This window comes from Poecilia reticulata, linkage group LG16 (assembly GCF_000633615.1).
Source record: "Poecilia reticulata strain Guanapo linkage group LG16, Guppy_female_1.0+MT, whole genome shotgun sequence".
Classification (NCBI taxonomy): Eukaryota; Metazoa; Chordata; class Actinopteri; order Cyprinodontiformes; family Poeciliidae; genus Poecilia; species Poecilia reticulata.
In genome coordinates, this window is record NC_024346.1 from 5,441,366 (window position 1) to 5,456,823 (window position 15,458).

The window sequence follows — 15,458 nt, forward strand, 5'->3', positions numbered from 1 at the left end:
AATGATGTGCTAAATTTGTGTTGTGATGTTTATGGATCATTTTTGAAGCATTCCCAAACATCTCTGAATCCGCTGGCCGCCACATATTTTCCCCTCCGCTCCACGTGCAAACAGAAAGCACTGGGGACCACAGTCTAAATCCATTATAATCCCCTCTGCCCAAACAACACCAAAGACTGATTTCACAGGCTTCTGACTCACAATGCCCACGCTGGAGGGGGATACAGCTCTTTGTGCACCAGATTTGTGTTTGGACACTGGATGATGTGTGACTGTGAAGCTCTGGGTTGCAGGTCAACGCAGTAGAGAGAATAAAAAAGCTATTTTAGCATTTTCTTAGCAGCGAACGGTTTGCAACTGGTGGTACTCCAGCTGTCGACAGTCGGTCGTTCACTCTCAGAAGAGTTGGAGGTTAAAGAGCAATCAACATAAACAACGAGGCTTTCACACAGGCTGGACATAGAATGGTGTTGCATAAAATCCATCAGGATACGTGGCAAAAACAACCACTTGAAAACACAATTTATATTCTGTTTGTTCTTTAGATTACAAGCTTCACTCAGGACATAGATTAAGTCAAGAAAAAGGACATTGCATTGCAAACATACAGTTCTAAATGTTCATCACATGCTCTTATTTTGATATCTTGGTGCAGAATGATCCCCAGCTGGTTTTTAGTGCTATGAATAGATTCATTTGCCAGACTTTGATTTTATCAAATCTGTTTTACAATAACTTGAAGTACTTCATTTTTGTCTGTCTTTCACTTTCTCACATTGTTGTGAAGGACTTTTGGACCACTTTTTTAGTTTCTGCCCAAAGCACCTTTCACAATATATATATATATATATATATATATATATTTTTTTTTTTTTTTTACATATTTGTTGAAACTGTCACCATGTTGGAACAGCATAGCATAGCAAAATCAAGCTCCTCTGCCTAAAAAACAACCAATCAGATACAAGATTGGCGCCGCCGATTCTCGATCTCAATCTTGTGTTCTGCTACGTTGCAGCCAGCGTAGCCTGTTGCATTTATCCGCTAGGCTAGTTAGCGTGGCGTAGAAATGGTTTTCCCATAACGGAAAACCATTTTTCTGTTTATTGGCCAAATGTGGCACATTAGCCAAATGTGGCACATTAGCCAAATGTGCTATGAGTACGTGAGGTTGATTGACAACGCTAAAACCCTCCTCCTGGCTCTGATTGCCTGATTTTGACCAGGAGCGGCGTATGTCTCCAGACAACAATAGTAGCTCAGGAGAAGGCAGAGGAGATTCATATTTTCACAGATTTTCTGTCTCACAGCGTACTGTCACAGTGGTGAAAGTTTTAACAAATATTGTTAAAAAACTTTTCTTTTTAATAAAAACTGCATACTGCAGCTTTAAGCAAACACTCAAGTGAATAATTGTGACCAGAGCAGAGGGCACTGTAGAGCAATAAGGTGGTTTTCACGAGGGAACTTCCCAGGCAGGCAAAGCAAACCAGAGACGTTTGGATCCTAAACCCTCAAGAATTTTGGAAATTCTGAAAAATGGATTTAACTTTGGGTCAAAATGTTTAGGGAGACAAAGAGTGAATGCTGTACCTCACTGCCCATACTGTTACTGCTACCAGAGTTGGGTAGAAACTAGTTACATTTACTTGAGTAACTTTGAAAAAAAGTTTACTCTTAGGAGTATTTTTACCATGTTGTACTTTTTATATTTACTTGAGTAATTTTATTATGAAGTATTTCTACTTCATAATAAAATTATGAAGTAGAAATACTTTATAAATACTTCATAAATACTTCACTACTTGTTTTTCATTCTCTACCCACTGAATGAAAGACAAACATATTTTAACTAAAAATTCAGACACACACACCTGCAGATTTTGTTAAAGTTTTATAAGTTTTTTATTGAAATAAACTGATTTGGAAAACATTTATTTTGCCTAATTTTGTTACTTATATAAATGATTGTCATTTCGGTCCGTAAAATACCGAAATTTGTACTTAACTATATTTTCTGGTCTGTCTGAGGATGTAATTTTTAAATATTAAATGACTGATAATTTAATCAGATCCTCAGTCTTTGACAAGACTTTTTACCAAATACTTTTTTACTCGAGTAAATCTATGTTGGAGTAATGCTACTCTAACTTGAGTACAATTTTTGGGCACTCTGCCCACCTCTGACTGCTACTAAATGATTTAAATGTAAGATTAAATTTATTTACTTCAGCAGAGTTTTCTTTTTCGCTCCCTCCTGCAGCCTGTGGATTAATAAAACAGACTTCTCCACACACTATAGAAACAGGAGTACACTTCTTCAGCGCCTCCCTCCTCTTCCTCCCCCTCTCCCCTTGCAGGTGGCCCCGTTTTCTACTTTCAGCAGGGCTGCCGGAGGAATTCACATGTAAATAGGCCACCAGCTCTCAACAGACTGCAGGGAGAAAAATGAATCCCATCATGACAACCTTGCATAATAATCACGCTTCAAGTGTGCACATACTGCACACTTTTTTTTACGAGATGGGATAAAATCTGGAAACCCGGCAAATTAACAGAACCCCCTGGAGATGCGTTTATGGGGAAATGAAGAGGGGAGTGACACGCAGGCAACACAAAAACCTCATGGTATGCATTTAAGATTATGCTGCCTCTTTTACGAGAAGGATTTTGGTTAGTCCCATATGTGCACAAACTCTGGTTCCAAAAGAAAATATCTGATTTCACACAGGTCTTAGTAAGGCAGTGAAGCTGGGAGTCCTAAATGTCCACCCAACGGGTTTAGAGAAAAAATACTCAGAAACACCTTCACATCCCTGCAATTGTTCGTGGGTTTTGACCTAATTTCTCAACAAGTTATTTAAATGTCCCGTCTCAAGTACGATTTGTTTTCAAAGTTGGGTTTGTCTCAACTTGTAAAAAACTTCAAAGTTTTTTACGAGTCCTGTTAACTTTAAAGTTAACGAGACAAACTGTCCTTATTAAAAACAATAAATAACTTTGTGTTGATTATCTTGCATAAATCTTGCCTTTAAAGAAGGAAATATGTTCTACTTTTTATGGACAAAGAAAACAATCCAGCTATGACAAATGACTAATAAAAGTTAATATGAATAACAACTGTAACAATAAATCTTACAGAAGATGGGCTCTATGGAGAAGTTATAAGCAGTTAACATCTTACCTGCAGTGGTTCCTGCAGGCTAAAGCAAACAGGTCAGAATCAAAACAAACAGACCTTTAGCACTAGCATCGATTAGCGTAGATCAGCTCCACACAGTTTGGATGGCTGACCATTACAACTGAGTAACAGACCAATAAACGACCAACTCATTTGATTAATATTTGAATCTTAAATATTTTCATCAGCTGAAAGCAGAACATCATCATATTTAACAGGAATAAGGGTATAAAAGGGGCGTTGTACTTCCCCAGAAAGTTATTTGAGAAAAGCTATGTTTGCAACACAAATACATCAATCTATTGATAACTTGATCATCAATAGATTAACTTTGACAGCTTTAAACTTCAAATTATGACTACTTTTAAAATCTTACAAATATTTTATAATAGTCTTTCACAGAAACTCTGAATGTTTTGCAAAGAAATATTCACACTAAACAAACTTTCACATATTATGCTTCCAATTAACCATTAAGCAACAGTTTACTCTAGAACTACTTCCTGTCTTACGCCAAAATAAAAGCCTCAGTCACAGACGTCAAGTGTTCATCTTAAAGCATTCACCTCACCATTAACAGTCTATTGTTGACAGCAGCTGAGTAACTAATCACACAACAACTTCCACTTTGATTTGAAATATTGTGTTTTAGCATCTTAGTACAAATTAAATCTCTGTGTATCAGGATGAACTATCCCTGAAGGCAGAGTGTCGGAAAGAGTAGGAGCTTCTTAAAGAGACAGAGGCCCAATTCCAAGGCGACAAACTGCAAAGTCAAATTTGACATATGTAGTCTTTCACAAAAACTGAATATTTTGCTCCCAATATTTTTATGCTGCCATTAAAACACACTAAGCAAACTTTCAGACATTGTTTCCAATTAGCCGATAAGCAACAGTTTACGTGAAAACATTTATTAAACACAAGCACTCTAAACAATTTAACAGCTATAAAAATAAAGCATTTTTATAGCCAGAAGTAACAATTGCTTGATTGTTCTATAACAGGGTTTGGGCAACTCCAGGCCTGGAGGGCCCGGTCTCCTGCAACTCTTAGATGTGTCTCTACTTCAACACACCTGAGTCAAATAATGAGGTCGTTAGCAGGATTCTGGAGAACCGACTGCACTGAGGAGGTGATTCACCTGTTGGATTCAAGTGTGTTGGACCATGTAGACATCTAAGAGTAGCAGGACATCAGCCCTCCAGGACCAGGATTGCCCACCCCTGTTCTATAAAATAATACTGTGCCTTTAAAAATAAATGCACAAATACTGCAATTAAGAACTCTTAAACAGTAAATGCTTCTTTCTGAGTTCTTATTGGCTACAACAAGAATGCATTTCAATTTAATTCCAGTTGTAATTAGCCTCTTCCTAACAACAGCAGAGGATTTATAACCATTTCCTTGTTCATAATGAGAGAAAAACTTAAGTGTTCTATAAACAAACTTTTAAAAAAAAAGTAAAAAAAAAAAAGACATGAGGTAATAAATGAGCAGTGGCATGTCGAAGGGACTGCATGATAAGGAGTTTCTATCTTAAACTGTTTAAGGGGTGCGACCATGCTGGGCAACACAACCAAGATATCCTTAAGAGAAAACTCAGAAGGTTCTGAGAAAACGTGAAGTCCCAGCAGCTCCGCCCACCTTGTAACGCCGTATCAGAACATGTTGTGCTTGACGCATGGAGTCGTACTCAATCCGACTCAACGAAATAACTGCCAAAGTCAAATATGCCCCCAGGCTAGCAGTGGCACAACCCCAATTCCAAAGAAATGCAGCAAAGAGGTGTGAAGAAACACTTTAAAGAGCCTCGTATCACGTCAAAAAGAAACAGCCTGAAGTTGCTCTAATAAACATTTCCTGAACACTTCAAGAATAACAAGAAGGGGCAAAAGGTCAGAAAAAGCAAAATGTGATTTAAGCTGCATTACATTAAACCATGTCAGCAACAACAAAACCCAAGGGAGGAACTGTGCTCTCTGACAACGATCCCCTGGTGAGTGCCTTGGCAGAAAACCAATGAGCTGAGTGCTGCGTGCACAAAGCAGGACAGGACACACGTTAAGGAAAGAGAGTGCAGTGGGCAGAGACGGGGAAACAGAGGGAATGCCTTGCTCTTAAAGGTTTCCTTCCTCGGCAAACAAGTTGGGCAAGACGCACCTGGTCAGGGGACTATTACCATTCCTGTTTTGGTGTGAAACTTTTTGTTTTGTGCTTTCAAACAGGAGGAGAGGACAATGTTTTCTATTCTGAAGTTTACTCATCTCCTTTTAGAGACAGTCACAATAAGCAAAGATCTTGTTAATCATAGCATTTAATTGTCTCATATATTTGCGGTGAGGTAACGTGAATTATCCGCCTGCATCATAGTGCTATTTTAGACAAGCAGCTGCTTTGTTAGGCTTAATTATTTCAAAGGGATGCAAAAACAAGTGGTGTTAATGCATAGAGTCACATATCCAACTGTAATCCAAAAATACTCAGACATGCTGCCTTCTCTGCAATGTCCTGCCCCAGCCTGTTCCACTGGGCTTGGCCTGCAGACTAACAACACCCTCCAGCTCATAGGCAGTGGAAATAATAATAATAAAAAAAAACTACATACCTCTGTACAGATGTCAGATTTCTATGACGTAAAAATAACAAAAGAAAATAATTTCAGAATCTTTAGCACCTTTGATTTGGCTAACAACTTGTTCAACGGGATTAAAAATAAAGGGAAACTATTTTTGATTCTATTGACCCTTTGCAACTACGCCATTCCAGGCGCCATGATGGACGTCGGAAGTGAGCGACCGAAGTTGATTTCCCAAGTTGGTTTTTCCAACTTGGGCAAAACCAAGTTGGCAAAACTTGGTTTTGCCAACTTGGTTTTGGTTACTAGAAACCACTAACAATTGGTTTCTACTTGTTAGAGTCGAGCTAATTTGTCTGTGAAGGTAACACACCTGGTTGGGGCTCATAGACGGCCGTATTTACAACAGTTGGAAACAGCCAGATGTGGGGATCAAATTTAGGGCTGTTGTAAACGATTATTTTAGTAATCGAGTAATCTATAGATTTTTCTTACGATTAATCGAGTAATCGGATAAAAACAATTATGAAATAAAATATTGGTAAATCTTCCATAACACCAGTGTTACTGTCGGATATGAACATCAGTCTATTTTTTCCACATTTGAGCTTCCCTACCAGTTACTTTTTTGGAGAGGGGGGAGCAATACGGGATATTTACGGCTCCTCCGTTCAGAAACTCATCTACCAGCCATGTTCCGCCTCCCGTTTGTTCAGACCGGGATGATATAAGTTTATTGTGCGGTTCGTCCGTAAAGCTGCTCTTACCCTGTAAGCATCAACCCTCAGCCGCCCGCCGTGTTCAGTCTCTCCGCTCACCTGTATAAATCCTCCTCAGCTTCTTCCCGCCGTTCAACCAGCAGCTCCGGAGCAGAAAGGCTGCCGAACTCCCGGTATCGCGCCGGTCATTTTAAGGATGTTTATTGGTCCCACAAAAACGATGAAAACCCGGAATTATTACCAATCAGTAAAATCCCCGCGGGCTGAACTTGAAGATTGGACGTTATGCCGCCAACACRTAGCTTCCGTCAACAACTCAGAGGCGGAAGTCAGAGCTCCGCGCAATGCAAATAATGAAACACAGTGCGCTAAATGATAAAACATAAATTAACGAAGCTTCGAGGCAGGTCAATTTTCCTCGAGGAATTTTAATAATCGAGGTACTCGAATCACTCGAGGAATCGTTTCAGCCCTAATCAAATTACCGACTTTGCCTGAATTCACACAACATGATTTATGTCATTATGTCATAAACAGTTCAGTTAAAGTCTCAGGAAAACCACGGAGAGCTAGTTGATTTGCCTAAAAAGTCGGTTAGCTTGTGGAGGTGTGAATGCGTAATCCAACTCTGATGGACCAAAAAAGCGAACTTTGGTCCTCCTAGGCTTGTCACTATAAACAATAAATCAATTAATTGCATGATAAATTAAAACAAGCTTAACAATTTCCATTTACATGATTTATCGTTTTTTCTCTTTTCACTCTTTCTACAAAAAAACTGGATGATAAAAAGTCTTCAGTCTGCTGCTTTGGTCTCAGCTGGATAATTTTGTATACAGAGACTTTATAATTCATTTTATTTGTTGTGTTCTCACATCGTTATGCCACCATTACCATTGTATTACTGGAAAATGGTCCCAAAACAACATTATCATTTATTGCAATAAATTCTGGGACAATCTATCGTCCAGGAAAATGTGTTTTTTGTGACAGGCTTATGTAACACTAATAAAAACAACTTAAAATAAATGAACTAATTCCAGAGTTCTATAGGCCGTCTACAAAATCAATGAAAAGTATCCTAAAAGGACAAATGTACAGAACTCAAAGGGCTTATTTAATACTTTGAGGATCTATCTTCTATTCGGCCACAAAATGAACAAAAAGATAATGATCTTTTAATCTTTAAGACCATTTTTTAGTCATCATTACATGGTTTTTGAGTGGGCGTGTCGCTACCGCATTTCTATAAAAAAAAAAAACAAAGTATGTAAAATAAACGACTCACCATCAAGTGGTTGCCAGAAAACACACAATATAATCCTTCGGCTGTGTTAATTGTTGACATCTGCGATTTTGGAAAAAGCCTAGCACAAGCAGCTAGCCACAGCGACGGTAGTAACCACCTCTGACCCGGAACTTAAAGTGTGCGGTCAGTTTGACCCACCAAAATAAAACACGGGTTGATTATTTTTGCGTTGGTTACCCTTAATCCAAGTGAAGTCTGGTGTGGTTTGAATGCATATGTGTTTGCAAAGCGGATTGGAGACAGCTCCAAAAGCAGGAAGCGGACTATAGCACAGGGCATTCTGGGTAAATACAATCAAAGCAAACGAATGAGTCTAGTGCTAGTCAGAGAAATGATTCATGTTTTTTTTTTGTTTTTTTACAGACAAAAGAAATTCTACTACCACTAAAATCTGAGACCACTCCATTTTTAACATTGTGTGAAGAAGAAAGTCTTCTTCGGAGATTCTGATGTCGTTTCCTTCAGGAGTTCTTGGTGTAGCGCCCCTTACAGGCAAGGAGATGAAAAGGCTTTTCACAAGTTTGGTTATTTAAGTTGTTAAGCCTTTGTATCCACCATAGCTTGACACATCTTTTCTTTTTGTTTTGCCTTATTTGAAGGCTCATAAACAGACGCTCTGTGATGTTTTTGAACTGAAAACCTGCAGGAAGACATGTTATAATCTTCTATCTATAATCTTCCTGCAGTCATTAAAACACACCCTGTTTTTGGGCGTGTTCATCTGTCAGTGCAATTAGTATCCAGGCTGCATAAAATGAAACCAAAGGCAAGTTTGCAAAGTGAAAATTAGAGGTTATAGCTTGACTGAACATGAATTTTGTTTTGAAGAGTCACGTGAATGAGCCGCAGAACAACTTGTCCTGCAACATCAGCCGCTCCTCCAAAGGAACTGGTTTTAGTTGCTCCTCTTTTCATTTTTTCCCTGGCAACGCATACCAAGGTCTTGAATCTTGGATTAAAGTATTACCAACCACTCCAGCATTGCTTCAAACATACTTTATTTAGCAAAACATAATGCATATATATCGTCTGATGTCAGCCAGTGTGGAAAAAACTACTGTACATTAGCATTTTCTGTCCAAATATATCTATAAAAGTCGAAACACAATATGATCCGTTTTTAATCTGTAAACTCCAGAAAAGGTGAAGATCTAAAGTGCATTTTTAAAAATCTAGATAAAGACAGCAAACAATCAGATGATACTGTAATAATTCATAATACTTTTCTTTTACAAAACAACAAAAAAAAAAATCCAGTGTGGAAGAAAAAAACTTTACAAGATATAACAATATTTGAACCAATTAAATACAACTGCCTCTCGTGTGCAATCTCTTTTTTTGTCCCCCCTTCAACGAGTCAAAGCCTTGAATTATTTTTGGTAATATTGGATGAAAACCAGCCGTTTGAAATCACGTAGCATCCTTTAAGCATTTTCAATCACCTTTCCAGACCCCAAACCTTCAGTGCTGCGTAGTTCCGCTATAAAACACATCTACACATGTCTGAAACCTTCACCTCCTCCTACTGTTATTCTTCACCTTCACTTCCTGATCAACAACGTTGACATCCGACCACGACTGGGAATCCTAAAGCTCACCTTTGGACTAATAAAACTCAGCCCAGTGAATATGAACCTGCAGTGAAACTGGAAATCCACTCAGGGGGGGTCTGGGGGCAATAGTTCCTTCATAATATAACAGCAAGGGGAAAAAAATCTCATTTTGTTATCCTGTAAAAACACCAAATCTGACAGGGCAGTTTTGGTCTATTTTATAGTGCAAATATCTTATTACACTTGAAATAAGACAAAACTAACTTGTAAGTATCCATTGAACAAGATGTAGGAGCTTGTTTTAAGCTAATAATTCCTTAATATTGGTGAAAAAGTGCTAGTTCCACTGGTAGATAAATTTACAGTTTCCGTTAATGCCAACGGAAACTGGCATTAAATTTACTACCAAATCCCCCAATTATAAAAAGTGACAATTGGGGAAACTGTCACTTATACAGGACAATTTCCCAATGTTCTAAGTGAAACAATCTGCCAATGGAGCTAGTACTTTTTTCGTCAACATCAAGAAATTATTTACTTAAAACAAGCTTCTATATCTCCTGGTAAGTTACTTTTACGTTAGCAGTGTCTTAATTCAAGTGCACTCAGATATTTGAACTAGAAACTAGACAAGAAGATACTTTGTAAGATTTGCCGTTTTTGCAGTTTATGAGTTTATCTCTTCTTCTTCTGCTGGCGAAGCATTTTTCTCCTCTTCTGGATCATCTTGTAGAGTTCGTCCAGGCCATCTCGGAGTCCCTCCCCGATGATGGCGCAGCAGGCCTGCAGGTGCCAGGGCGTGGCGGGGCCCAGCTCCTTCAGCGCCAGCAGCTTCTCGATCTCGCCCTGCGCCAGCGACACCCTCAAGTCCTGCTTGTTGGCCACCACCAGCACCGGGACGCCCTGGTTCTCAGAGCTTTTGGCGATCTTATGCAGCTCGGTCTTGGCCTCCTCCATGCGCTCCGCATCTGCAGAGTCCACCACGAATATGATGCCGTCCGTGCATCGCGTGTACGACTTCCACAGGGGGCGGAGCTTCTCCTGACCCCCAACGTCCCAGAAGTGGAAGGTGACAGCCCGGTTTCTGCCCAGGGACACTTTCACCTTCTCCGAGTTGAAGCCTTTGGTCGGCACAGTGTTCACAAACTCGTTGAACTGCAGTCTGTACAACACCGTCGTCTTTCCGGCAGAGTCTAGTCCAAGAATGGCGATGTGAAAGGACTGGAAGAAAGACATGTTGGAGGAAAACTTCGGCTGTTCAGACAGTCCATTCCCCATCGTTCCACATCGGGAGAAACAGGAAACCAACGAGGTTCACGAAAGGCGATCCGGAAGTAATCCTCACAGGCCTTTATAGTCCGAAAACGCAGCAGGAATTACCTGAAATTAAATTCTCTGCGTTATTTTGGTGCAAAAGACAGAATTCAAAAGGTAACGATGCTGCTTTTCTAGTCTGAGCCTAACCGAACTGAAGACATTGGATCCGACATTAACCAAAGGAGGAATAATTGTTAAATCACAGTTAATCTCTGTGTGATTAGGATCAGATTTTGGTTTTCCAGCTTGTGGTCAGAGCCACAATGGACAGATTTCCTTGTGCGCCTGTTGCAATAAGCAATAAATCAGCTAAACTCATGGTAAATTAAAATGAGCTCAATAATTTCCTTTTGCATGATTTATCATTTTTTTCTTTTTACCAAAAGCTGGATGACAAAAGTCTTCAATTTGGTACTTTGGTCTCAACTAGCCTTTTTTTTAATGACAATTTTGTTTACAGAGACTTCATAATTTATTTTGTTTACCGTTTCTGTTTTGTTTATTTATTTTGGATATTTAAAATGTCTTTCAGTTCCATTGTTAAATGTTCATTAGAATTTAAAGTTTATATGATTTATTAGTCACTTACATGGACGACAAGAGCAAAAAATACCACCAAAAAGTTTAGATTTATCTGACAAAATAAAAAAAAGTCTCAGTATCTCATTGACGGGTGAGATATTTTTAGAATATTTATGTACATCCATTTGCAATCATTTCTTTCTTCATATCATTTATGTTAAACTTTAAGTGTTTAGAAGCCCCTCTCCCAAAAGTTCCACTCTTCTTTAATGATTTCTGAGTGGAAATACCACAGTATGTTTGTTACTACTTATAAAACGGTTTCATTTAAAGCTAACAGTCTGTTTGCATTTGGAGTCCTGATCTGATTCAATGCATTCAATAAGAAAGCATGTTGGATCTAAAAACATATTCTCACTGTAAACCCTGCAGAGTTTCACTGAACTCTGATGGCAACTGTCGTTAGTTTGCCAGGAAACCTCAGCATGTCTAGTCTAGTCGAGCATGCATGACTTCATCAGAGGCGCACCGGCTGGATTTGACAGAATTAAGCTTTAAAAATGTGACCAATAATTCACCGACTTAAATTTTAAAAAACTAAGAACACGCCACAAAACAACACTCTTCGGTGGTGAAGTTTCAACTGAGGAAATGACTCAGAAGTATCTTGATTCACTGTCAATAAAGTGTTAAAAAATAATTCAGATTCATTTTGTGCAAAAATATCCCAAGAATTTACTTTTATCATATGCAGAGATAGAGGTAGGTGGTTTGACTGGTCAAGAACGTCTTTGTTCCCCCCCCCAACTATAAACACATTTGAATTTCAACCAGAAAGTAGAATATTTAGAATAATGGTGAAAAAAGAGAAAATTTGCTTTAAACAGGCCATACTTTTACAAAATCACAAATTGGTACGGGTCTACTTCATTTACAAACTAATCACTTACAAACTTCTGATTAAATGTCTTTTCAAAGCCATCAAAAGGAAATACAGGATTATTGCCCAGTTGATGGCTTCTAAAACGGGAGTTCGCTCCAAATTACTTTTACTGGCATGAAGGGGTGTCCACATGTTGAAATATCATAATTACTGCAGGTAATTATAGGTATAGTTGAAGGATTTTATTTCTACTCTTACCATTAACTTATTTTATTTTTTGGCAACGTCACTAAAATTTCGCTTAGCTACAATGTAGCATTTTAAGATCAGAAGATGTTTGAGTCAAATGCCATTTTAAGTAGCCATATCATGACTAAGGGTGGAGATTAGAACCCACTACTAGTGTAAAGTGGTGAAATTTGATCAATTTATGAGCTACATTGGTGGATTTGTAACTAAAACTGGTGTTAAATTTATACAAATGACCTGTTGGGGCAGCACTGCACCTGATATTAAGCAGGCAGCAAAAACCAACAAACTTTTCCAAGAAAAGCCAAATGATGAAATCCATCGAGATTTTACAGTTTCATACTTTTGGTCTTCTTGTACCTGAGTTTTTCAGGCATTTCCTCCAACTTAAAGAAATATATAACATTCATGCCTACTATAAGGAAATGTTGTTGTATTACTCATGCTAGAAAAATCTGCTAAAAGCTTAACCCTTTAATTTGTATCCTAAACAAGCCACTTCATTTCTACTTATCCCTTTATTCCAATGCAGAAATGTCACATATAATTTTGTTTAATTCAGCATTTCTTCCAGAAATGGCAGCCCATTTCTAATAATTGATTAGACAACTCTTAATAAAAATGGCCTGTTATGAGCCCTGATCAAACCAAAATTAACGTGAGTGACATTTTATGAAACTACACATTTATAATGTGTTGCATTTTTTAGAAAAATATATTTTTAAAAAAATTTAAAACCAATGGTTTAAAATAATGAAGTCGTTTATTATTAAAATTTGTAATATGGACAAATATTACACAAGTGTTTTTGGAAAAAAACAATAGCTTGTAGGATTTTCTTCCAGATTTGTAATTCCCCTGCCTGTTTGGAATGCAAAGATTAAAACAAAGATTATTAGTAATAGAATGGCATAAATCTTTCATTTGTCCTACTTTGTCTTTGTAACACTATATTTAAGCTACCAGCTGCATTTTCTTAGGAAATATACTGTACAATTTGAAAATGAATCTGGGTGTAATTAGAGTTACATTTTCACCCAACACACCCCGGTTTTCAGGAAATTTACACACACAAAAAAAGCTTCTTTTTTTTTTTTTTTTTTTTGATGCAGCACTCCCTTACCTCTCAGTGAGAGTCCTCTGTGGTTAAAATATTCAATCTAATCCTCTCCGAGCTGAGATGTGAGTTCTTCTGTCGTCTACTCGATCTGAAATCCAGCTCACGGCGTACTTCCTCTTATTTTCACAGCAACGAAGGCGGAAAAAAAAAAATCCTCCTAACAACAGCAAAGCACCACCCTCCCTGGCTGGCTGCTTCTCCTCCGCGCCCCGTGTGGATCAATGGCTGATGACACCACTGCTACTCCTTCTGTATCCTGTCCGGCTAGGGCAACACCCACACGGGCACTGCGGACAAATCTGATTGGCTCCTGGGATCCTATCTCTGTCCGCTGATTGGCTGAAACTACTGCCACTCACGTTCTACGCCTGGGAACACGGGATCACCTGTTGCCCAGAATGCTCGGCACACCATTTCATTCTACACACCCATAGATCTAGTTTGAAGACATTTACAACAAAAATACGAAGCTTGTCACTATGTTTAACGCTCGTTAGAGCCAAGATACACAAGATAACTAAAATACGCATATAAACACGGCATTCAAGCCAACCTATTTTGGTGTTTTAGACAAAAAAACGATCTGGAAAAATGCTACCGGGACAGCTAAGCTAACTGCGACCGGAGACACAAACGTGAGAGTAAACCTACCGTTTGCTTTGGCGTGGAGAATCGTCGTGTTTTCCCTGCTTTGCCTTGCCTGTGTGTGTGTGTGTATGAGAGAGGCCACATTCACTGTGTGTTGTTTGCAGGAACAGCGCCGCCCCGCTTATCCCCGCATGTTTTTGTTTAAAATGATTGGTCAGAAAGCAGGAAACACCGCCACACTCTCCAAAGCCCCTCAGAGGAATCAACACTCTGGCTGCTAGCCACCGAGTTGCGTAACCTGCATGTGTTTCTCTTTTCTTCCAGACACAATATAAGAACTAAACAAGCTGGGGATTATACCACCCTGTCCACTAAGTTTATTGCTTTGTTGTGGTAATAGAAAAAAAAGAAGAAAAACTAATCTTTCCTAGGGGTTTAAGTCAAGTTGAGTTTATTTCTATTGTACATTGCAGCAGCAAGACAGTTTAAAGTGCTTTACATAATACAATAATATCAACACAGACAAACAAAAAACCATTACAGTGGCAAAATAGAGAAGCAATGTAAAGTTGTAATCCTCTATAAAATTAATCTATGTTCCAGTTGAGTAGATGCATAGAATAAATCAATGCATGGAAAAGCCATAACATAATAGAACTAGTTTCTAGTTATATTATGACTAGAAACTAGTGTTCACGTCCACAATCTGGGTGTAGTGGTGGACCTGAACCTTCACAGACACATAAAGACAATTACAAAGTCAGTCTTCTATCACCCAAAGAATATTTCAACAAATGCTGATGTACCAAGATCATGAGAAACTCATCCAAGTGTCTTCATAAAAAGTCAATCAGATGTCTAGTCCAGAAATCTGCTGCTCGCAAAAATTTAGTATATCGCCTCATTCTTAATTCATGTACAGTCATCTGTCTGACAGCTGAAGTTTTGCAAAAATTGCATATTTCAAGCAATGAAGCAATGTTGACTGAGCCAAAGCAGCTGCTTCAGGCTGCTGCTGCTAAAGGTTGTTGTTCTGCACAATGCCTCTACTTTAGGTATGTTTAATGATTAGTGATTTTGTGGAGTTTATTGTCTGTTTTAGAGACCTAAACCTACAATTGAAAGAGGGTTCATGTTCTATTACCCATCTGGCTACCTGTTTAATAATATCTAACAAAATGGATGCAAAAACACACAATATTACCAAGCATTTTTTTTGTCTACTTTCTAGTGCAAATATCTTAGTACATGTGAATACATACAATTCAGAGTTCCCCAGGCAGCGTAGGTTTATTTACTGTATGTGGCGTCACTCATACACAAGATAATTCAAAGTGGTTTATGGGGAATTAAAGGAAAAATAAAGAAAAGCAGTCAATTATTTTGTTCTTACATATTTTACACTCAAATTCAAGGATGGATTTAGGACAAGTGGAGAA

At 38.4% G+C, this 15,458-nt stretch overlaps 1 protein-coding gene across 2 annotated transcripts; it reads right to left on the minus strand.

The window, feature by feature from the left end:
- Positions 1-8,768: 8,768 nt before the first annotated feature.
- arl4aa (ADP-ribosylation factor-like 4aa) lies at positions 8,769-14,257 on the minus strand. Of its 2 annotated transcripts, none has more exons than XM_008430947.2 (2): positions 14,083-14,257; positions 8,769-10,720 (listed from the first exon to the last, which is right to left on the minus strand). In XM_008430947.2, the coding sequence occupies exon 2, from the start codon at positions 10,616-10,618 to the stop codon at positions 10,016-10,018; it is 603 nt and encodes a 200-aa protein (XP_008429169.1). In that variant the 5' UTR covers positions 10,619-10,720; positions 14,083-14,257; the 3' UTR covers positions 8,769-10,015. The 2 variants fall into 2 exon arrangements, with proteins under 2 accessions (XP_008429169.1, XP_008429168.1); XM_008430946.2 differs by lacking the exon at positions 14,083-14,257 and adding an exon at positions 13,435-14,057.
- Positions 14,258-15,458: the final 1,201 nt, after the last annotated feature.

What these genes read in the sequence shown, in the direction of transcription:
- arl4aa (XM_008430947.2), bottom strand. Translation starts at nt 10,618, where the DNA reads ATGGGGAATGGACTGTCTGAACAGCCGAAGTTTTCCTCCAACATGTCT.